At 35.4% G+C, this 25,632-nt stretch overlaps 1 protein-coding gene across 1 annotated transcript in view; it reads right to left on the reverse strand.

The window, feature by feature from the left end:
- The window catches only part of ncm (pre-mRNA-splicing factor nucampholin), a 178,289-nt gene that overhangs the window by 35,945 nt on the left and 116,712 nt on the right, over positions 1-25,632 (reverse strand). The window contains exons 11-13 of the mRNA XM_090387908.1: positions 24,948-25,031; positions 19,727-19,869; positions 6,797-6,874 (exon numbers count right to left, since the gene is read on the reverse strand). Of these exons, the coding sequence (XP_090244034.1) occupies positions 6,797-6,874; positions 19,727-19,869; positions 24,948-25,031 (305 nt within the window). The remainder of the gene's footprint in view (positions 1-6,796; positions 6,875-19,726; positions 19,870-24,947; positions 25,032-25,632) is intronic.

The raw sequence follows: 25,632 nt of genomic DNA on the forward strand, positions 1-25,632 counted from the left end.
CTGTTAATACACAAATTAAATAATTAAATTGCTGTGGAATTCCATATCTTGACTTTTTAGCTAGATGTGTACTCGAATTAATATGAATTTTTTTTTCTAATTCCTATCCCCCTTTGGTGGGGGGGGAAAGGCCTTGGTATTTTTTTTTTTTTTTTTTGGGAATACCTTGCATATCTTTCTTTTCCTGTATGGGAAGAGTGCTTGATGGGTAAAACACTGAAGTAATGCTAAAAAAGTAGATCCTGGCTCAACTCCACAAGCCAGGGATAGTAACCAGTTGGTGGCAGTTAATGCTGCTATATGGGCTAAGTGGCCAGTCACTCAATGCAAACAACGTAACCCAACACTACACCATGATACACTGACACTACTTCATTGGCCTTTATCAGTACAGTATCTTCACAGACTACACACCAGATCTGCCATAATTTGGTCACTCCTTACACAATAAATAAATTAAAAAAAAAAAAAAAAAAAAAAAATAGTACCAGTCTACCTCCAACTACTATTTCTAACTTGTGCCAAGATGTTCATGTAAAACCAAGTAAAAGGTCATTCTAAAATTCTCCAATCTCCATTTAGCTTTCACTGTCTCTCTCTCTCAGTTTTTTCCTTCCATTATATTGGAAGGAAAAACCAAGGGGAAGAGGTGCAGAGGAAGACCTGCAACTAAGTGGAAGGATGGGATCAGTGAACTTCTGGGCATGACACTTTGCAATGCTGTTCATATAGCACACGATCGATGCAGTTGGAGGAATTTGTTGGTGGCCACAACAGCTCCTCAAGGAGCTATGTGACTGGAAGAAGAAGTCTCTCTCACGCCAATTATCTGCCTCTTTTCTGATGATTCACATTCAGGTATAATGATTGCATCTGGTTCCAGAAAATCAACTGTAACCCAAAATTATCGTTAACTGAGTACATGAAATACGTGTTAACAATTTAATCTATTCCAAGCATCAGAAGTTGAACTCTTTCACAGAAAAACTACTTTATAATATAATGTTGTATGGTATATGAATATTTCATAATTAATAAGTAAATATTTATGCTGCCATCGTTAAATATATGTCATTAATACAATAAACTGACAAAAAATAATTCTTACCTTTAGGTAAAAAGAGCTTGCATAACGATCTTTTTGCATAATGACTGTTGCATAGTGATCATTGCATAACTTTAATGCCATTTTCACATTTGAAATAATTTTTTGCTTCAACTGCACAGAAACTTATTTCCAGCTTTTCTTTTCTTTTCTTTTACACTCCCTTTTAGGGCCATGACTATTGATTTAACACTAATTTAGCAAAATCATTCAAAAATAGAACAGTAATCTCTTATTCCAGTGCATTTTAAACAACTTAAAGGCAAATTTGACTGAATGACTTTGTTCACATTGTTCCTCCCCCACCTCTCTCTCTCTTTCTTCTATTTTTCATAATTCTTCTCATTAATCTCATCACTAGGTTCAAAACACTAATTTCCCTGTAATTTTAGTATTCCATTCATTTTTTTTCATGTTTTCATTATAAAACTTTTGTAGTTCCACTGGCATTCCTCATGATCCCTGAACCATATTTCTTGTCTCATCTGATGGGGAGCATCACCTCCTGGATTAAGAAACTTGAGTCTCTTTTCCTTTAAAAACAATCTAAAATATCTAAAATCTTAAATAAAAAAAAAAAAAAAAAAAATTCCAGCTTCCCTGTGAATACTTCATGGCTTTTTTTACACTGGAAAGATAAAAATTTTCCTTAATAAGACCATGCTGTGACTATATTATAACATTCCTATTGTGATCTGCACTGAAACCTTAATCATAGATTCCACAAGTTTTACTGATAAAGAAGTCAAACTTTCTAGTTGCCTGGAACACTCTTAGAATGCCGCTATGAAATACTTGGAATATCTGTAATACACAAAGTGTTTAAGAGTGGTTCTAAGAGTGGCTCAGGTATTGCATATTTCCAATTTTGGAAATTCACCTCATTCTAAAGATGCCTCCATTACTATAGCCAAGGGCTTGGTGACTGCCTTAGCCAATTTCAGTATAACTGGACAGATATTATCATAACACAGTATTTCTTTCAGTCATTCTACTTTCTTCACTTTTAAACTTGATGATTTCTACCACCAAATCTTTTTCACTTACCACAAATTCATTTAGTACTGATTAATTGTTAACTTCATTATGTAGATAAGTAAAGTAAACAAATTCATCAAATTCCGGGCTAATTAATTAAGTTCACTGAACCATAAAGTGAAACAAATTGCCTGAGCAAGGCCCTAAGCTAAATTAATCAAGCATGAATACAGATAGTTGATGCTTTGGAAACACTTTGGGCATTATTTTCAAGCCAACTGTAACAATAATATAGAGATGTACTATAAATGTCCTTTATTGAGGTATAAGATACATGTAAAATTCTTGCTGACACTGATCAAATGGGAAATGAAATTTTCACTTCTAAAATTTCTCCCAGTTGTTTTATGTTCTTTATACAGGATGTTTCACATAAAACCAGCCCCAGTCACTGGCAAAATAATTATAGAAATCCAGACAGGAGTAAAATGAGATAAACACAAAAAAACTCAGTCAAAAGTAACTTTATTTATTCTCTCCAAATGTACATACAGATATAAGAATAAGAGATGCTGGAAATGATGTCCTTTAGCATCTATACACTTTTGTGCACATGTAATCACATTCAAGATGACCCGATGCAAAACAGTGACGTTGATATCCTCAATATTTCTTCGAATGCTGTCCTTCAGTTAATTTATTGTGTGGGGGTTGTGCTCATAAACTCTTCCTTTCAAATATCCCCACAGGTAAAAGTCACACGAAGACAAATCTGGCAAACGCGGGGGCCACAATCCTTTGCTAACTGTGTGTTCCTCTGTAAAACTGTCATGAACACGGGTCAGTGATTCACAAGATGTATGACATGTGGTGCCATCCTGTTGAACGTAACAGTTTTCATGCTCATGTTCTGAGTGTAGAAGTTCTCAAAAATCTGAAGTAAACTGCTGTGTTCACTGTAGTGTCAAAATATATATTGGGCCGATGATTCGACTGCCAGAAACCGCACACCATACCCCCAATTTTCTGGTCGTGAAGCAGTTTCTGATGTAAGTTGTTAGGATTTTCAGCACACCAGTGTCGAATGTTATGAGAATTCACATGACCAGAAAGATGGAACCATGCCTCATCACTCATGAAATAAAGCAGTGGGTCGAGTTCTCCATCTGCAATCTTGTTAAGGAGCCACTCACAATAATTCAGACATTTTGCTGCACCAGGTGGCAGTAATTCTTGGACACCCGTCACGCAATAGTTTCAATTTCAGGTAATGAAGTACACAAAAACAAGAAGTTGGTTTCACTCCAGTTTGTTGCGACAATTTTCTGATAGATTTTCCAGGGCTAGCTAAAATTCTCTTTTGAATGTTCAATACTGCCTCTAGAGTCATAACTGGAGGGTAGACGATTTCTTGGTGCGTTTACAACGGAACCTGTTGTCTGCCATTTTGCAAGTAAGCACTGAATAGTACTCTTAGCTGGAATGGTAAAAATAGGAAATTTCTCAGAAAACAATTCCTGGTTTCCTTAAAAGAGCCAGTACATACATAGGCTTCCACTATACAAATTCTTTTTTTACAGAGAATATTTCATTCTTGATGATATTCTCACACACCTATCACTTACGAGCACAAAACGCCGACTATATGTTGAGTAGCACAACACAAACTGAAATGATTTGGCTAAAATTGATTCTTTGAACAACTTCCTGCAGGAGTTGTTCCTGTATATGTAGGCAGACTTTATTTTACATCCTTCAGATTACCATTACTGTTGTCAAATTTAAGTTGACATACTATCTCAGTTGAACTTTTTCAACCTTCATTTCCCTACTTGGTTGGCATTAACAAGGATTTTACAGGTAGACAGAGATAAATTTAAGTTAATATTTGCTAAAACTGTATAAAAATTTGGAAAGCAATATTTTAATTAAAGTACAGAAATCAGTTAAATCAGCAAGTGAAGTATAATAAACTAGATGTGACTTATATGATCTAAATTCTATTCCATGAAATAAAATAAAATAAATATAATTGAAAATAAATTACACGATCAGAAAATTAAATTAAAGAAAGAGGAACATGTACTTACAAGAAACTGGTGAAACCAGAGCAACTAATGCACACTGATAACTTAAAGAAGAGAAGATAAGATAAATATCAATGCCATAGGTAAATGGATCCTGATGGGTTTAAAAACAGAGTTGAGATTACCAGGATGGTTTGAAGAGATCCCTGAGGAGGGACTCTGATTGATTGTCAGTAGAGTCAAGGTTAACAGGCAGTAGTAGTAGTAGTGGCCTGTGATGCAAGAAAGCAAATGTATGAGCTTATGCAGCATCAGCCAAAAAAAAAAAAAATCACACCATTCCCTCCAAATGCCTGTCCAGTTCCTCCTTAAATTTATTCAACCTATCAACTTCCACAACGACAGATGGAAGTTTGTTCCAGCAATTAACCACCCCCTGGCTAAAGGCAAATTTCCGCACATCTATTCTACATCTGTCTTTTCTTAATTTGAATTTATGCCCCCTTAGGTTCGTAATCTGAACAAGTGGAAGGATCCCATCAGAATTCAGCGTGCTCAACCCATTCAAGGCCTTATATACCTCAATCAGATCACCGCGCAGGTGCCTAGTCTCCAGCCACTGCAATTTGCAGAACTTAAGCCTCTCTTGGTAAGAGGATCCCTTCATTCCCCTCACCAATCTTGTTGCCCTTCTCTGTACACGCTCAAGTAAATCTACATCCTTCCTAAAATGAGGCCTCCAGACCTGTACGCAGTACTCAAGGCGTGACCTGACCATTGCCTTATACAGAGGGATAATCACCTCCTTTTCTCTGCTAGCAAAATTCCTATATATCATTGACAAAACCCCATGACCTGCGCTGGCAGCCTGTCTGCATGGGCAGGTCATGGGGTTTTGTCAATGATATATAGGAATTTTGCTAGCAGGGAAAGGAGGTGATTATTAGAGGCAAGATTAACTGGCTGGACTGAGAGAATAGAAAAATATCCAGGGAATACAGAGGAAGAGGAGAAAGGGTTAATCCATAAGAGGTTGATTCTGAGAGGCGGGTGGAATTGAAAATTAAATTAAATTAAAATTAACAATAACCCATAATCTGGTATATTAACCAACCCAAACATGTTCTGTAAAGTAAAAGAAAATATAAAGAAGTAACAAAAAAAAATAATTACATGAATTACCTTGAAAACCAAATTACAGGAAATTAATCACCCCAAACTTATGTTTGGGGTGATTAATTTCTTGTAATTACTTAACTGTTATTTTTTTAACAATAAAAAACATAACAGTTAAGTAATTAATAAATAATCAAAGTTTAATTATTGACTATTTATTAATTATAAATAATGCAACTGATTAAATAAATTATAATAATTATGCATCAGGATATTTTATTTAAGATGGGTATATACTTGTATAAAAAACTAAGACAGGTCTACTGTCCAAGTTTTTTATACAAGACACTGTTTATTTTTAAAGTAATTCATATAGTGAAAAGACTGCTGGACTAAACCATGACCCAAAACAGTATCATGCAAACATTTCCAGCCTGGATACTTTTTGGCTCCTACCTTTACTGATGTACAACCAAAATAAAATTTAATTTTGTTTTATTGTTCTCAATAATAAAATATTGCAGTTTACAAACAAAAAAGTTCATAACCTACCTTCCATTCTTCAAAGCATGCAGATTTAAAAAATAAAATTAAAAATCTATTTGACTGTCTGTCTCTATACAGTCCATGTGATAAATTATCATTTATATCATGGATTCTAGAAATACTAGGTCAAAAAGATCTCTAACAACTTACCTCTTATCAAACTAATTCTTACCTCAGAATTAGTTCAATGGGTGAGCTTATGTAACTCATTCATGGTGCACATAACGAGAAAAGGATCTATCTTATCACTGTACCTGACTGAACTGGCCAATGAACCATGGTAAAGTCACCCTCATGCTCTTGGAACCCTTCCTGAATTATCCATGGGCACTACCCTACTGGAAGTAACCATTGCCAGACTGAAAAGAGTGAGGAGAGAAGCATGAAAGAATACATAAAGTTGGCAACAATGCCAATGTTATTCAGATGCTAATCCACCAATATCAATCGGTACCTAATACATACGGTGAAAACACTCTCCACACCATCACACCTCCATCACCAGTCTGCAGTGTTGACACTGCAGAATGTTGGTGGATGTGTGATGGTGTGGCATCATGAACACACACAAATGACATCTGGAACAACAGGAATCAGAATCTGTCAGCCTTTACCACAGTTCATTGGATGGATCAGTTACTGGATCTCAACTCAAATGAGTATTTGTGGGATGAGGTGGAACAAGCTGTGTGCAGCATGGATTTGCTGTCATCCAATCTGAAGAAACTGCAGGATGTGATGAAGTCTGCATGAGCCAGCACCCCTGTTGAACATGCAGCCCATGCCCTGACAACTTCAGAATGTTATATGAAAATCATACTAAAAAGAAAGTGCCACTCACTACTAGGTTGGTGTATCTAATAAACTGGCTGCTTAGTGTATTCCTTTAGTTTAAATTTGCATTTATGTTATTGCAGCAATTGAAAATAAGACATTATTCCAAAAATATAGTACTGACTATAATTCAGTAATTCAAATAAAACTTTTTAAGTCATCCTAATTCATAATAGTTTACACCCCATACCTGTCCAAGAAGTCCGAAAAACTTTTCGTAAGTTCTCTGCTGAGCACAACAGTCCAAAATCATGTGGCATAGTTCCACCTGAAAGAAAAGGTGGGGAGGAAGAGTGTTACTAAGAATTACACAATGAGGTAGATACTCCATCTCGACTAGAATAAAAAAAGTTATATGATGTGAATTCAACATAATCAGTTAAGAATTATATTGCAACCTAAGCAGAAATATATCAAAATGAAATTTCTTTTAAGTAATCATGTTAATATTAGTATGTTCTTTGAAAGATAATTATCTTCATAACAATTCACATTAAACATACACTAACACCACATTCACTGATATAAATACTGCAATAACTTATAGCATTAATAAAGGCATACAATGCAAGAAAGCAAGCTTATGCAGCATCAGCAAAAAAAAAAAAAAAAAAACCTCCCATTTTACCCCTCCATTTATTCCAAATGCCTGTCCAGCTCTGCCTTAAATTTATTTAGACTATCAACTTCCACAACAAAAGATGGAAGTCTGTTCCACCAATCAACCACCCGCTGGCTGAATGCAAAAATCTGCACATCTGTTCTACAACTGTCTTTTCTCAATTTGAATCTATGCCCCCTCAGGTTCTTAATCTGAGCAAGAGGAAGAATCCCATCAGCATTCAGCTTGCTCAACCCATTCAAGGCCTTATACACCTCAATCAGATCACCTCACAGGTACCTAGTCTCCAGGTGCTGCAATTTTCAGAACTTAAGCCTTTCTTGGTAAGAGCAACTCTTTGTTCCCCACACCAATCTTGTTGCCCTTCTTTGTACTCGTTCTAGCAACTCTACGTCTTTCCTAAAATGAGGCCTCCAGACCTGGACACATTACTCTAGGAGTGGCCTGACCATTGCCTTGTATAATGGGATAATCACCTCCATGTCCCTGCTAGCAAAATTCCTATATATCATTGACAAGACTCCATGGCCTGCCCTGGCAGCCCATCTGCACTGCTCAGCGAAACTTCATATTTGACTCACAATTACCCCCCCACCCCCGGTCTTTTTCACTTTCCACTTCCCTGAGTGTAGTATGACACAGTTCGTACGTTTCTCTTTGGTTATTGCTACCCATATGCAGTACTTTACATTTGTCAATGTTAAACTTCAGTTGCCACTTCTCAGCCCATTTGCCCAACTTATCTAGATCCAGTTGGAGTAGCATACTGTCTTTACTGTCATTAACAACCCTGCCAACCTTTGTATCATCTGCAAACTTCGACATTAATCCTGATATACCTTCAACAATATTATTGACGAAGGTATATCAGGATTTGTACAGCAGTCTTCCATGTGCAACAGTATCAAAAGCTTTCCTGAAAACAAGTATACAATATCAAAATTATTTTTGACATTCAGTTCCTTTGTAACCACATCATAGTATCCAATCAAATTGGTCAGACAAGACCTCCCTTTAACAAATCCACGCTGTGTCTTAACTATTACTGCAGTCTTGTCTAGATGATCCTGCAATGCTTCCTTAATCAGTGACTCCATTATTTTTTCCGGAACAGAAGTAAACTAACGGGTCTATAGTTACTTGTGTCACCTTTTGAACCCTCCTTTGTGAATTGGTGATACATTTGCAAACTTCCAGTCCATGGGGACCTTTCCCGAGTCCAAGGAAGCTCTCATAATTATGGCTAAGGGTTTGCTTACTCCTTTGCTGCTTCCTTTAATAACTGGATAGATCCCGTCCACCCCAGGTGCCTTATGTTTAACTTCAACAATTTCTCCTCCACTGTGCTCTCAGTTATTACAAAATCACTTAGCTCCCTGTTAGAATTTGATAAGCTTCTGGCATTCCATTCCTTGAATAACTCCTCATGTGTGAATGGAGATGCAAAATACTCATTCAGTTTATCAGCTACCTGAACATGATCATCAATAGTCAACCCATCTATGTTAAGTAGTCCAAGCTGATTCATCCCTTTCCTTCTAGAGTTTACATAAATAAAGATCTCTTTGCTGTTTTTCTTTGCATCCTTTGCCAAAGATTTCTCGTAATCTGCTTTGGCCTGTGTAACCTCCTTTGTGACTTCATTACAGACAAGCTTATATCTGCCATATCTGTTATATCTTATATCTGTGTCACCTGATAATTTATATGTATCAAATGCATTTTTTTTTTCTCTGCCACGAGCCTCATTAATTCTGACATCCATTTAGGCCTGAACCTTGAACAGTATTTGTTAGTTGGAATGGAAAGCCTAGTAGCCTCCAAGATTAAGTCCCTGAAGGCTTCCCATTTAGAATTCAACGTTGGTAACATCAGAATTTAATAACTGTCTGAGACCCCTGTAGCCACCTTTATGAAAGCAAAAGCCCCTCCCTTTAGCCTTGATGATAGTTACATCTTTAAGTAATTCCCATATCAGTACATTGTGATCACTGTCACCCAGTGGTTCCTTTAGCTGCAAATTCTTAATGCATTTATAATCACTGCTTTAAAACTTATAGATGAACAACATTACGTTTCATCACTCAGTCTAGTCTCTTAATTGCAGAGAAAAGAATGCTAATATTTCCCATTTGTTATATTACATATTTGATACATTATCATCCACACCTGACTAATGAAGATCTATCAGGTAAAAATTTCTCATTTGATATTGTTCACTTTGTTGTTTCATTATTTTTCTAGCTTCTTTACACATTTTGCCATACTTTCATTTAAAAAAAAAATTGCTTTTAAACAGATATTATATTAGTAACCTATCAGCAGGTTAGTCTGTTCATTATGCAAGTAGGCATAGGATCGACACTGTATGTTTTAACACTCAGCCATCTTGATTTTCTTTTTAATCTCTAGTCAAACAATATTATATGGACTCTAAAATATCATTTTCATATTGTTAATATATTAAACTGGATTATGGATTTGGGGCACTGCTAATTATAGCAGAAATACCCAGCAACCATAATGAAATATAGACAAAAAATGTATATTGGGTGGAGCTAACCTGTCAAGCGTAATTACAATGGAATAAATTGGGAATGCCTGCAAGGTAAAGTGGACTACCTGAAATTGAGATTAACATAAAAATAAAAATAATAATAAAAAGGGGTACCTAATGCTGTAGGTCCTAGGACTTTAACTATGTCTTCTGGGTCGACAGCCAAAACCGTAGGAGCCACAGCAATAAGCAAAGTCTCTTTTTCCGTTATAATATACACGTATGAAGCGTATACATCATAGCCGACCGACAGAGACCAAAAGGAAGGAATAAAAAGAAGAATATAACTAAAAAAATAAATAAATAAGGGTAAAATGCATAATTATGCTAAAATAATAATAACAATTCTGTTTAAGAAAATTGAATAAAAGTTTGAATGAAGGCAAGGCCTCCCATTTGAGAATTAAACAAAATAAAGAAAGTGTAATCTTAAGATGAAAGAATAAAGTCAAGTTTTTACAACTTACTGTTGGACCAGACAGGAGTCGTTGAAAATAGCTGAATGTAGTGAACGCAGGGCTGTATCGGAAACCAAAGAAGTGGCCGATAGTTCTTTGTATATTTATTGAAGTAATCCCGAGTGATGGGGGGGGGGGTGAATTGGTCAAGGTGAACGGTGTCCGTGTGATGGGGGAAGTAAACAATTAAACAAATGAGGCAAATGTGTCAGTATAGGGAGAATCTAAGACTAACAAAGTAGTATTGAAAAGACACTAAACTTTGTCTAAGTTGAAAAAAGAAGCGATAGCAGAAGAATAGCATCTCTACTTTGCTTTCAGCCAGCCTAATCACACACGAGAAATAAGATGTAGTAATTTAGGACAGCAAAAATTAAATGAAAGAAGGGGAATATAGTTGTGCTCAGGCTGTCTGGGGTTGCGAAACCCATACCAAGGCCGCTCCCTGGATGGATGACTGGACAAATGGCTCATGTGTTTAAGTCAGTATTGGTATTATTAAAGAAAAATAAAAAATATAAAAAGAAAGAAAATTTAAATAAAAATAATAACGTGAACAAAACAGTAATCAGGACATGACAAAAACACAATACTCCCGTGGATAATCAATCTGTGGGCAAAAGCTTTCTACACCATGAGACATGACAGAGGCTACAGGATATATGACTATATATTATGTATAGGCCGGAAAGTAATAAGAAATCAAATAGCAATTTTTAGTCTTAGATTCTCCCAATGCTGACACATTTGCCTCATTTATACAAATACAAAGAAGAGAAGAGAAGAGAAGTCAAATCAGATTGGGCCTTTATGTAATGGACATAGGAAAGTCTTGGATAACCTAGCTGATATTGCAGATGAATTGAACAGGTACTTTGCATTGATATTTACAGACCTACCGTTCATGGTGGGGAGAAACTGTGCAGGTGAAGCTGGAAAGCATGAAATTAGCAATAGTGAAATTTCAGATTATTTATTATAAAAATTTTTGAGTTAAAGGTGAAAAACTCCTAGTCCCCGCTCTTTTTTTGGAAAAGAGCTTGTTTCTACATTAGTAGAAACAAATCTCAGCCTTCTGATAGTCGATTTTTATTCATATTGTACAGACTATAATCTCAATGAATATTTATTATATGCTGTAGCTGGCAAAGTGTAGAATCCATGCATTGTATAAAATGCTTAGGCAATGTATTAAATAAACCTTTTTTCATAACTTTTGAATCTCTTACATAAGTGAATCACAATTAAAACTTTTATACAAATGTACGTGAAGGAAATATTACACGAGAGACCAAATTCTAGGAATCATTAATTTTGCAGTTTGTTTACTTTGTTTTGTTTTGTAAGTTACTTGTTTTGCAAAACTTACTTTGTAAGTTTTGCAAATTACAGTGTCTGGGGACTAGGCACCAGCGAGGTGATCTGATAGAGGTGTATAAAGCCTTGAATGATTTGAGCATGCTCAATGCTGATGGGATTCTTCCTCTTGCTCAGAATAATCACCTGAGAGGGCATAAATTCAAATTGAGAAAAGACAGATGTAGGATAGACGTGAGGAAATTTGCCTTCAGCCAGCGGGTGGTTGGTTGGTGGAATAGACTTCCATCCCTTGTCATGGAAGTTGATAGCCTAAATAAATTTAAGGCTCAGCTGGACAGGTATTTCGAACGAACAGAGGGGTGAAGTGGAAGTGGTTATTTTTTATTTATTTATTTATTATTATTTATTTATTTATTTATTTTTTTTTTTGGCTGGTGCTGCATAAGCTTGCTTTCTTGCATCAAATGCCTCTACTAATGCTAATGCTAATACTTCATGGAAATCGTTCCTGTTACAGGTGACATTTATGTCATATTTAACTTGAACTTTTGAAAGCAGGTAGGCCACATTTTACAAATCAGTGTCTGGCTATTTGTTGTCGCAGTCACACATTCTCCCTGGCTTTTTTTTATTTTTTAAATTCAATATTATTTATATCTGACCTTCTGTGTATTTTGCATGTGCATGTGTTCAACATGGCATCAAACGATTTTATTAATCACAGTATTATTATTGTGATTAATAAAATTGTGAGGAACTCTAAATATCCTACAGGTGTTCAGGATCGCAACTTTCTGGAGTTCCTTGTAGGTGTTCTCAGGGAGACCTATTGCTGCTAGGCTGTTATGTAGGGTATTTGGCACCATATTGGTGGTCGACACGATGATTGGGACGGTCATTACTTGTTGCATATGCTACATTTCTTTCACTTCCTTCTTAGGTTCATGTACCTCCTGATCTTTTCCTTATGAGTTTTCTGGAGGTTACACGTGTTGGCACCGCTATATCAATCAGATAGGCAGTCTTTTCCTTCTTGTCAACAAGGGTTATGTCCGGTCTGTTGTGCTGGATTGTCTTGCATGTTATTACGCGCAGTTCCAGTACAGCTTGCGGGTTGGGGTGTCTAGCACTGCCTGGGGTTTGTACTTGTAATGCGATACACTTTCTTTGATCAACCGGTATTTCCTCGCTAGCTTCTGATGTACTATCCTGGCTATGTGGTCGTGTCTGCAAGTGTACTCCATCTGGGTGATCACCTTGCATCCTGTGGTGATGTGTTGGATCATCATCATTCTTCTCTTTCTTGGTGATCTCTCTCTCTCTCTCTCTCTCTCTCTCAGGGTAACTCGGGGAATTTTTTTTTTTTTTTTTTTTGCTGGTGCGGCATAAGCCTCAGGCTTCCTTGCACCATATGACTAATAATAATAATAATAATAATAATAATAATAATTTCTGAGGCCAGGTGGCATCGTCGACATGTGCAATGTATCATCTGACACTCTGGGCTCCACTGCAACATATTTTCTAGTGTTGATTAGCTGATATTGGATGGCAAGCTAGAATCCTTTTTTTAGTCTTGGGGAAGAGTGTCTCTTCTTTTTTTTTTTCTTCAAATGGGCCTCTGGGGTTGGGAATATTCATAATAACTGCACAATCCTACACCAATCATTATTAAATAAAATAAATAAATAGGGTTGTGTTATATTAAAATAATAGTGATACAAATAAATTAAATAAATAGAATGATATAATTACACTGGATAAAACTGATAAAAGGTAACTGTCTATACAATAAAATATGAAATTTTAAACTGCAATGAATAAATTACAATAAACAATGTAGATAAAACATAGGATAATTTAACCAATAAAAGTGATAAACACCATAGCTCTCAGAGGCATCCACCTCTTTTTTTTCAACAATGAGGTTTATCATACAGCACATCCTTAAATATCAGCAGGCTCACAGTTAACAGCACGTGTTTCTACAGGAGCATGGGCAGAATACTGCCCATGCCCTGTAGAAGAGCGTCTCACTCATGACGTGAGCCATGCATTGGGAGCCATTTTATCTATGATCTCGATGGAGATCATTGTAGTGTCTATAATTGAGTGTCTCTGCTGATCTTTCTAGCTTCGTTTGTGCTGTGCTGTCTGGGTGGGACTTCTCACTAAAATGTTGAGTGGGGTATGCCACTTGTCTAATCTTCCTTATGGCCTGGTAGAGTGCTGCTGTGTTTTTCTGGAAGCAATCCTTCAGGTTATCTAGCATTGTTTTCTGTTGCTCAATGAGGTCTATTAGGTCCCTTCCTCCCTCTTTCCGAGCTATTGTCGGTCTCTCCACAGCTGACTTCGGATGAGTGTTGGCAGCTTTTTATCATTATTGTCCATGTCTTTCTCATGATAGCCTCCAGTTCAGTGTTAGTTCAATCTATGATCCCGAAGGAGTATGTTAGCACTTGGACTGCATAGGTCTTTATGGCTGTAACTGTGTTCCCTCTGTTCAGCTTTGCTTTGAGCATGTCTCTGAGTCTCTGATGGTATTTTTCAGTCAGGCAGGCCTCGATTTCCTTGTTTTCCCAGGTATTTGTAGGTCTCTAATTGCTGAGCCTGCATCATCTCCAAGTATTTGTAGGTCTCTCCTCTTGTCATGGCTTCAATCCCTTTAACAGCCTGCAGCTGGTAGTTTCAGCTGACTAATTTCCCCTGATGCAATCCATAGGTGTTGCATTTGTCTGGACCAAATTCCATCCTGATATCATTGCTGAATTCTTTGGTGATCCAGAGTAGTTGCTGGAGTTGCTTCTCGGTTCCCACGTAGAGCTTGATGTCATCCATGTACATCAGGTGTAAGAGGGTGTACAGGTTTTTCCTTTCTTCTTTGAGATTATATCCATACTTGCTGTTGTTGAGCATGGTGGATAGCAGGTTGAGTGCTAGACAGAACCACAGTGTGCTCAGGGCATCTCCCTGAAACATTCCTCTACTGATGGGGATCGATCTGGTGTGATGTTCTCAACTTTGGTGGTGGCACTCCATTTTGCCATAGTTGCTTCTAGGAAGTTTCTCACTGTTGGAGTGACTTTGTAAATCTTCAGCATCTCTATTAGCCAGCTATGAGGCACAAAATTGAAGGCCTTGTGGTAATCAGTGTAGGCTGTGACAGGTTGCTGTGCTACTTGTAGGTTTGCCTATGACTGTGGACATCTATGGTTAATTGCTCCTTGCATCCTTTGCTCATCCGCTTGCATCCTTTCTGTTGTTCGGCCATTATGCTCTGGCTCTCCAAGTGGTCTGATATTTTCTTGGTTATGCAGCTGGTCAGGATCTTGTACATCATTGGGAGACAGGTGATTGGCCTGTCCCCCAATTGGTGATTCACTGGATTTCTTATATCTTGGTCTTCAGCCTTCAGATATGTGATTCCTTGAGTGAGAAACTTTGGGATTGTCTCTGCGTGCCTTATCATTTGGGTGAACTGCTCTGCTAGGTGCTTGTGTGTGCAAGTGAGCTTCTTGTACCAGTAGTTTTATTCCTGGGATTTGCCAGTTGTGGGAGTTCCTGATTGACTGTTGTGCTTCTTCCTCCCAAATATCCCACTCTCATCTCTTGAACATCCTTGGTTTTCTTCCGTTCTAGTTCTATCTGGTGGGCTCAGTTGCTATGTCTTACTTCACTGCTCCATATGTTGCCCAAGAACTTCTTGATCATCTTCTGCTCAGGTGGTCCATTTCTTTCCTGTCTTTCCTGTCTTCTCCGAGACTCCTGTAGAAGGCTTTTTGGTTTTAATAAAGCTATCTGGACTCTCATTAGTGAGCAGGTAGGTAGGTATCCAGAGATATAAGAGCTGGTGATCCAGTTGCAACTTATTTACATAATATGAGAAATGGCAATATGTATACTTCTTAGACTAATAAAATTTTAAGGAAGAAAGCCTCAAACGATGAAAAATTCAAGCTATAACATTGTTAGTGCAACTGCATCATTACTACATAGTTCAATTTTTAAGACAAACTAAAGTTTCTACATTAGGCATCACTGTTATAATATCTTGTGCATTACTATGCAGTAATATGCAACCAACAATATAACAGCTTTAAATTTTCGTGGTTTGAGGCTTTTTGCCCTAAAATTTTATTTAGTTAATACTACATTTATCACATTTATGCATAATATTCAAGATATCTTTAGTTTTATTTAATAAAACCTTTTTAAAAATTTTCATTATTTTTATGCAAAAAAAAAGTTGAGAGGAATGCTGAAAAAAGCAAGCATAATACTTTAAGTGGACAGGTTTTTCAACTTATGTATCAACTATTGCTCCATAAAAACTGCACAAAAATAGCTAAAAAAAAAAAAAAAAACAACTATCAAAATCCTGATTATAATGAAAAATAATCTCCAAAAGAAGGTGATCGGACTTATAATACTCTTTGGGGATGGTCCCTTTGAAAGCACCATAACAAGATTGTACAGTATATCTGTCATAAGTACTAAATGTAATATAAAAAAAAAAAGTTTATTTCAGACTTTGCCAGACACTACACAATACCTGGGTCTGTCACTTTGCTAGTAACATATCCAAAAGATATATACTACTATCTGGCAGGATTATGGAAGAAGGTTGTTAACAAAAAAAAAAAAAAAAAAAAACCTGCTATGAGGAGGACAAATAATGAGGAAAGCTCATCATTTTTTCATACAGTACTGGACTGAGGCTACTTTACAAATAGCTTAAAAATAATAATAACATAAGATAATATAATCTAATTTTCCCACATGAAAGTCACACAGTAAAATCAGATAAATAAGAAGAAGAATAATAATACAAACATTACTGTTAAAGAGATTACAGTCATACTGTACTAAGGAGTAAGACAAAACATTATTGTATATGGTAAAAGCCTATTTACCCGGTACCCAAACATCTGGAAAACTCAAGCAAGCACTTCCCTATTTTCTCATTATAACAATGCAATTGCCTTTAAAAAATTCAGAACCATCTGGCATTCACTAGACCCAATTCACTTCATGATTTCTCTGAATTTCTTGCTTTTTTTTTTTTTTTTTTTTGATTTGGTAGTTGTTGGCGCATCGGCTTCTGTGGCCATATTGCACCTCCCAAGGTTTTTGCAGTACTTTGATCCAAGCCCGAAGCGGAAATCGAACCCGCGACCTTTGGGTTGCCGGGCAGGTACTTTACCCACTCGGCTAGCCCGGTCGGCTGAATTTCTTGCATTATACATAGTAAGCAGCTGTTTAGCATTAGCATAGGATGCAAGAAGCAAGCTTATATAGCATCAGCCAAATAAATATATAAATAAATAAAAAACCTTCCCATTCCACCCATCCATTCACTCCAAATGTATGTCTACTTCTGCCTTCAACTTATTTAAGTTGTCGACCCCCACTATGAGAGATGGAAGTTTGTTCCAACTATCAACCAGTCGCTGGCTAAAGGCAAATTTCTGCACATCTATTCTACAATTGTCTTCCTCAATTTCAATTTATGTCCCCTCAGGTGAGTAATCTGGGCAAAAGGAAGAATCTCATCAGCATTGAGCTTGCTCAAACCATTCAAGGCCTTATACACCTCAATCAGATCACCTCACAGGTGCCTAGTCTCCAGATGCTGCAGTAGGCAGAACTTAAGCCCTTCTTGGTAACAGCAATCCTTTGTTCCATTCAATCTCATTGCCCTTCTCTATACTCGTTCCAGACGCTCTACTTCCTTCCTAAAATGAGGCCTCCAGACCTGTATGCAGTAGTCAAGGTGTGGGTTGACCATTGCCTTTTACATGTTTTATAATGATCTTAGTAAACATTCACTACTGTAGACTATATGAAAGCACACTGCTTTCAGTTTATTATTATTTTCTAGATCCACTGAAAATGGTAGGTAAAACATTGATTATTTAGTGAAGAAAAAAGAAAAACAGACTGGAGATCAACATGCAACTTGAAAAAGGTGAGAAGTGCAATGCATCGATGAAAAAATTTAATATTGGTTTATTGACTATTTACAATATCAAGGCACAGAATGCTTAACTTCTGAAGTTAAGCATTCTGTGGCTAGCCAAAAATTAGAAATCAAAGCTACTTTACATATGTAGTACAAAATACATATAAAGTATAAAATACACCTATGTAGTATTTTATTACAGTCTAAATACATAAACTAATTCAGGTTTTTGGCTAATGTAATATTTTATTAAAGCTTATGTTGTATCGTATCATGCAACATTCATATAACCAGCATAACCAAATAACTGGAAGACCCTATTGCAATCAGCAAAGAGTTTTACACGGATGCCCAATGCAATACCCATAACAGCAACGATGCTAGGGGTATTCTCCAATCAATACAATTAATTTTCACTGTATGTGAAGAAAGGAGAACAATAACCCAATATAATGTATAATGAGAGGTGCATAGTGATTTAGTATTCTTATACATATTTGCATAAGCATACTAGATATAATTACATTGATATAATAATAGTGTATAACTGAAGCAATTCAGTATAATTATATACACAGAAAAATAATGCCAATAGCATAAATGTAATTATCCTCCTTTTTATTTCCAAATTATGTGAATAAAAGGGAGAGTAATAAAGAGAAGCATATACTTGCAATGGAAATACTTCGCTGCATTGGTTAAAAAGGATTTATTAAACTGGATTATACATAAAAAAATTAACATTTAAATAGTAGTAGTAGTAGTAGTGGCATGTGATGCAAGAAAGCAAGTGTATGAGCTTATGCAGCAAGCATCAGCCAAAAAAAAAAAAAAAAAAAAAATCACACCATTCCCTCCAAATGCCTGTCCAGTTCCTCCTTAAATTTATTTAACCTATCAACTTCCACAACGATAGATGGAAGTTTGCAAATTTCCGCACATCTATTCTACATCTGTCTTTTCTTAATTTGAATTTATGCCCCCTTAGGTTCGTAATCTGAACAAGTAGAAGGATCCCATCAGAATTCAGCGTGCTCAACCCATTCAAGGCCTTATACACCTCAATCAGATCACCGTGCAGGTACCTAGTCTCCAGCCACTGCAATTTGCAGAACTTAAGCCTCCCTTGGTAAGAGGATCCCTTCATTCCCCTCACCAATCTTGTTGCCCTTCTCTGTACACGCTCAAGCAAATCTACATCCTTCCTAAAATGAGGCCTCCAGACCCGTACGCAGTACTCAAGGTGTGGCCTGACCATTGCCTTATACAGAGGGATAATCACCTCCTTTTTCCTGCTAGCAAAATTCCTATATATCATTGACAAAACCCCACGACCTGCCCTGGCAGCCTGTCTGAACTGCTCAGAAAATTTCATATCTGACTGCACAATTACTCCCAGGTCTTTTTCATTTTCTACCACCTTAAGTGTAGTACCACACAGTTGGTACATTTCTCTGCGGTTACTTCTACCCATATGCAGTACTTTGCATTTGTCAAGGTTAAACTTCAGTTGCCACTTCTTAGCCCATCTGCCCAAATTATCTAGATCCTGTTGCAGTAGCACACTGCAATTACTGTCATTAACAACCCTGCCAGCCTTTGTATTATCTGCAAACTTCGACACTAAGCCTGATATACCTTCATCAATATCATTGATAAATATACAAAACAACAGAGGACCCAACACCGAACCCTGTGGGACTCCACTAATAACATTAGTCCATGAAGAGCAGCACCCATTAATTACCACCCTCTGTGGATATTTAGGATATCACATTTCGTCTCTCTTTTGGGGCCTCCTCTGTGATTAAGAATTAAACTTTTACTTACAATCCAAAAAACTAACTAATGCCTTTCAATGAAATAAATATCTCTCAATGTCAAGAAATGAAAATAACATCAACCCCACGAACACTCTCCCATCCAAACAACAATTTACTTAACTGAATATTATATCAATAATAACATTTATATTAAATAAGGAGAATTTACTGTCTTCTTTTTTTTGTAGTAAACTGAAGTTTGCTGCCAGTTTCTCTGAAATTAATGTGCCAAAAAATATTTTTATAAAATTTCATAACAATTAAAGGAAACTATCAACAGAAAACATTCAGCTGAATGCTTTCATTTGAATAGATAATTATTGCGAAATGCACATTTTGAGACACAAGAAAATCAATTAATAAAAACAGAAAACTTACTACTTGGCCAGGTTTTAATTCCAGCTTTAGAAGTTTATGGGCACATTCTTCAAAATCAAGACTTGATTGAATGGTTAGATATATTGTTCTTCTCAGAGCCACAAGATTGGTCTCCGTGTTGTCAATAATTTTTTGGCTCTCTTCTAAAAACAGCAAGATATAATTTAAATTATAATGATGGATTATAAAAACATATACCTAAACAGTCAGTCACCTAAACATGCAACCATTCCTAAAACATAAATATATAGCTTTAGCTCACAAAATTTTTTTATTAGAATTATAGCATGCAGTCCCAGCTCTCTATAAGTCAAACTAGATCAGAGATTTTGCTATTATGATCTCCAGCTTTTGTATAAATTAATGGAGCATATAATGCTGTAATAAATGATTTTTCATGGTAGATTTTTTTTTGTTTATAAGAGACAAAAGGCTGATTTTTTCTGGGTAAAAAAAAAAAAAAAAAAAAAAAAAAAAAAAGAAGAAGAAGAAGAAGAAGAAGAAAAAAAAAAGACTTCTGCCCAAAACTACCCCATTCCGAAATTAAAACAGGTTTAGATGGTACAGGTATGATTGGTTTAACCAAAACCTTACAAATACATGGCAGATGATGAATTACCACCACCACCTCCACCAATAACAATTTATACTCTCTTTGAAGGCCACAGAGCAATCCCATATATAGTAAATGCTCTGTATTCACAGGGATTATGAAGAATGCTGAAAACACGGAAAAAGCTTCCCATGAAAAATAAGGTTAGAAATTCTCTTCTGAGGGAAAAAAGGAAAAAGAAAACTTCTTTATTACAGAAAATTACAGGTGGTCCTCAGCTTATACCAGTTCAATTTATGTCAATCTACACTTGTATCATGAGCTAAACTACCACCCACATTCTTATTGCTGATGGCAATATGACTTAGCATGCTGCTGATACAATTTTTCTTCCAGTTCTTTATCCTGGCTAGGATGCGTATTGGGCACACGCATCTAACCCATATTTATCTGCTCATGGGGGGGAAGATCCGCCTATTTGTACATATTGTCAGACTATACTTACGGTGAAGTATATTCACCGTAATACATTGGTTGCAATGCTTTTCAGCAATACATTGGTTGTGTTTCGAACATTACATTAATGTTCGATACACAATTTTCACTTCTCTTTCACATCTTCAAGAACCTTTAGCATTACCTCATCTGATTGGAGACAATGCAAATCAGCTGAGTTTTTTGCATTCTTGAAGCAGACACGATTATTTAAGAGATTTTAACATTTCAACTGCAGTACTAAATAGAATCGGGGCACAATATGGTTTTAGCAGCCCTTGCCATTAAACAACATACCAACAACAACCAGTTCTTTATGCAAAGAAATGTTACCCTAATCAGTAGACATCCTGATGTGCTCTAGTGCTAAATGGACTAAATGGCTTTGCATCCTTGAAAATTACTGATAATGTCAATGTTCAAGTTAAATTTTTTAAGAGGAACAGCACTGGATCATTGTATAATAAGTATAGAGAGAGTGATAACACATAGTGGATTGTTAAAATTTGCAAGCAGAATGCAACTATACCTTGCTTATACAATTGCATAAACAATTCTAAAATGTATTTAATGTATGTACTTAAAAGCATGCAGTTTTTATACCTATAAATTTTTAATATTAAATCCTTCACCAGCATGTAATCTCATATTAAATTGTTGTTTCTATGGGAAAAATTGAAAGTACAGCAAGTGCCATTTTATCATTCATCATTATAAGAAAAATGATTTCCTGCTACTAATTTAAATATTTATTAAGTCAGTAACCTGCTAATTCCCAAACACTATGTTTCCTGAAAATTGGTTCATAGAATGAAAAGTGGTTTATAAATTGGGAGCCATTTTCCCAAAGATATAAAGGACTAAAAAGAGGATGTGCTCCATCATTTCCAAAGATACAATAAGATTTATGTAAGATATATGTCCTAACAACAATATTCAAAACTTATTTTAACAATAAAGATGAGAAAAAATTTTTTTTTAAATAATAATAATATCATTATTTGCAATATACAGTAGAGATAGATTGCATTTGAGAAGCTTTATTACTTATGAATTATAGAAGTACACAATGTTTTTGCTTAGAACAAATCACTCAGCACTGCAGGCTGGCACAACTACTTTGGAATTGTATAGAGGATGGCTATTATTGTATAATTTAAATATAAACAAACAATCCTTGTTGTCCTCCATGGCAGCTTAGCTTAGCTGGCATGATTTATCACTGCCTGCCACTCATTTGGAGAGGTCTGGGTGTGATTCCCATCTTAGACTGGAGGAATTCTTCAGGCTTCTTCACCTGGAGATATAGTTAATTGATCTTTTTTCCCTATGAATTATTGGTGTTTTTCCAACACACAACATGCAAACACAAACAACTGTAAACACATGCATCAACCCCAGGGGCTCATATCTGGTGAGCATGGGATTGGCACACCTAGGGTCCTGAGCTGGATATCACCATTCTTCTCTTTCTTGGTGAATCCTTTATTTCTGACTCTCTCTCTCTCTCTCAGGGTAACTCGGGAATTTTTTTTTGGCTGGTGCAGCATAAGCCTCGGGCTTCGCTTCCTTGCACCATATGGCTGATGATAATGATAATAATAATAATAATAATAATCATACAGCCAAAATTTAGTCGCCCAGTATGGGAGGTGGAGCAAAGTTGAAAATGACATTAAAACAAAGCAAAATTACTTCTCTATCCAGTTGTGGTTGTGTGGTAATCATGTTAAATGTCAAACAATCACAGAAGTAACACTTCCCTTCCTCCCCACTTCTACAGGTTAAACTGCACTGTCATTAACCAACTCTTTGCACTTTATACAGCTACAAAAAAAATTATCAAAAGCTGCTTATTTATCACTGGAAACAAGGTGACTTCAGAAAAAATAGATAACAGTTTTCTTTTCCAAGCAATAAATTAAGCTATTATAAACATATATCACCTTGACACGAGACACTGTCGGTAATTTACAATTTAATCATGACAGTATAGTACATATTTCACCAAAAATATACTTTATATAGTGATTCTATACTAGATGAACAAGTTAGTGCAAAGCATCATTTTAGTTCATAGTAAATCACCAAAATAGGTGAAACAGCATCGTTTTTGTTACATCTCATATTGTGAATGCCTTCACAACGAGTTGCTGGGATATTGCATTACCTCAAATAACCAAAGCTTCGCCAGTAGAGAAGACTAATGTTACTTATTCTTGGTGGATTCCACCACACAGACAGCACTGTTTCAAAGCTTGTTGGCTTCTCAACAGTGGGCAGGCAGGTGGGCCCGCCCACCTGCCCACTGATGGATAAGTAAAATAGGTAAGAATACATAAAAGCTTAAAATATTAAGCTTTTATGTATTCTTACATTTTACTTTCAAAAGGCAATGCTTAATGAGATTGTGGAAGTTTGTAAAATCAAAGAGTGGGAGTTCACTGAAGTGGCAGAAAACTAACATACAGACAAGTTTTGGAATGTGGCTGGATTTGTTTTGTCTGTTACATATACAAATACTGTGTAGACTATTCCACTACTTAGGATAGCAATATATGAAAATAAACCTTCAGTTTAATATACTGAGTGAGTAAGTGAGAGAGAGAGAAAGTCATTACAAATTCTTAAAGAATTAAGATCATACTTCTACACTATACTATATGATTGTTTGAGATTTATTGATAGCAGTTAGCTAGGTGTAAATAAATGATATAACCTCTCAACTTACAAATTGTCTCTTAACTAAACCACAATTTTTATGGTGGCATTTATGGATGGTTTCTCTACAAAATCCTGTCACAAGGCCAAAAGATAAGGATAATTAACAAATGTTGGTATATATGAAACCACCCTAATATACACCTAGCTAACTGCCATCAATAAACTAAATCTAAAATCCTATAACGGAGTGTAAAAGTGTGTTCTTTTTTCTTAAACCTTTAGTTTACTGCTTACAAGTATGACTTATGTGCAATTAAGATTTTTATTTTTGCATTTTTTGCAAAACAGATTGCCACACAACTGTTTGCTAATATATACACTGGGTTTCTCTAGTTATTCTGTTCAGCATATTGCTGATAAGTCCAGTCAGCTGATATTGTTGGTTTTTAACCATGCAGTTTATCTTGTAATTGTTTCTTCAATACATAGTCCAATGACAAATAGTAAGCATATCTACGCAATCATCACCATACATGGCTTTTATTCACAAAAATAAAGATAAATTAAACATTTTCTGTAGTGGGAAACTCAATAACTGTATACAGTGAGATTTAACCACACTGACTATGTACTGCTGATTAACACAGGATTAAACTTTTGGAGAAAAAAATCAAAACTTCACATGCAATAACAGGAAGAACAAATATGACTGTACTTCAGTTTGTATAATTATACTGAATCATTTTTATATAAAATAATAAAAGGCATTACTTTAACCTTTTCAGCAATACATAAGTAGATCTGTGTTTTTCGTGTGTGGACTCCAGCAAGTATGTAACAGATATATGTTTTGAGGGTTGCTTCTAACGATATGTTCCTTTAATGCATGAATTGTCTTGAAATTTTTCTAATATGTGCTGGCATCTCTTATCTGTGTTTCCAACTAGGAAAGATAAGAGATGCCATTACAATTTATAATAGATGGTAGCATGAAAATAACTTAGAAAATTGGATAAGAAGATTGAACCTGTTAATCTCAGTTATCTGATTTGGGCTTGCAAATATGGAATACGATGAATTTCTGTTGAATTCAGAATTTGATAAAAACCAAAATAAAGTAACACACAAATAGATACATAAAAAAACAGATACAATACAAATAGCTACATAAAAAAAGCAAAGACAAGTTTTATTTACTGTTTTTTACGAATTTTTTTTTAAATTCTGGTTTGATTTTTGATAATAATTTTACTCTAAGACAACAAAGTCAAAATAAGAACATATATTTTAAAGCATTTATGTAAAAAAATTTCATTTTTACAGAGTTTTAGAATTCCACAAAAAAAAAAAAAAAAAAAAAACTCAATTCACAGAGCTCACTGCTAAAGAAAATTCAGTGAGGGCCCTATAGCTGAAAGGGTTAAAGCATATAGTTTCAAACTCTATTAAAATTTTCTAATGGTATCTGAATCTTTGAAATTTACACTGTAAGTATTAAAATTAACTTACCATCTTCATTTTCATTTTCTTCCTCATCCTCATCATCACTTCCTGAACTTTCTTCTTCAGAATCACTAGTTTCGCCTAAAATGTCTATAATACAGAATATAAAATGATTGTGACATCAAAATAATCACAGCATCAAATAAAAAGTTTTTGCTTTCTTTCAAATATAAATATATAAGCAAGAGCAGAAAAAATAAAAAATAAAAACAAGTTAGGTAATGCACCGTGTGTATTACCTAACTTGTTTATACACTGCACTACATTTTACATTACACTTCAGGCACACTGAATTTTTTTCTTAAATTACTTAAATTTTTTCTTTTTCTGAAATTAACAGAAGCGAAAAGTAAATAACTAATTATCCTGTTACAAACTGATTATTAAATAGCTAATAATATATAAAGGTAATTGGTTTTCACTTCACTGAACATGCCTCACAAACATAATATTCATTCAATGTTTTGTATACTTTATTTATTTCTTCTGGGATTTTTAATAAAAATTGAAAATGCAATATTTCATGGATCTGTTGTTGATTTAATAAAATAAACAATAAAACAACATGCACCTCAGATCGTAGCATGTAGTCAACATTTTTATAATGTGCTTATTTCTTCATGGATTTTCAAAACAACTGAAATATAACACATTTCTCCTATAATTAATATAATAAGCAGACAGTAATTAT

Source organism: Mastigoproctus giganteus, chromosome 13 (genome assembly GCF_048544385.1).
Source record: "Mastigoproctus giganteus isolate SK-2022 chromosome 13, ASM4854438v1, whole genome shotgun sequence".
NCBI classification, from domain to species: Eukaryota; Metazoa; Arthropoda; class Arachnida; order Uropygi; family Thelyphonidae; genus Mastigoproctus; species Mastigoproctus giganteus.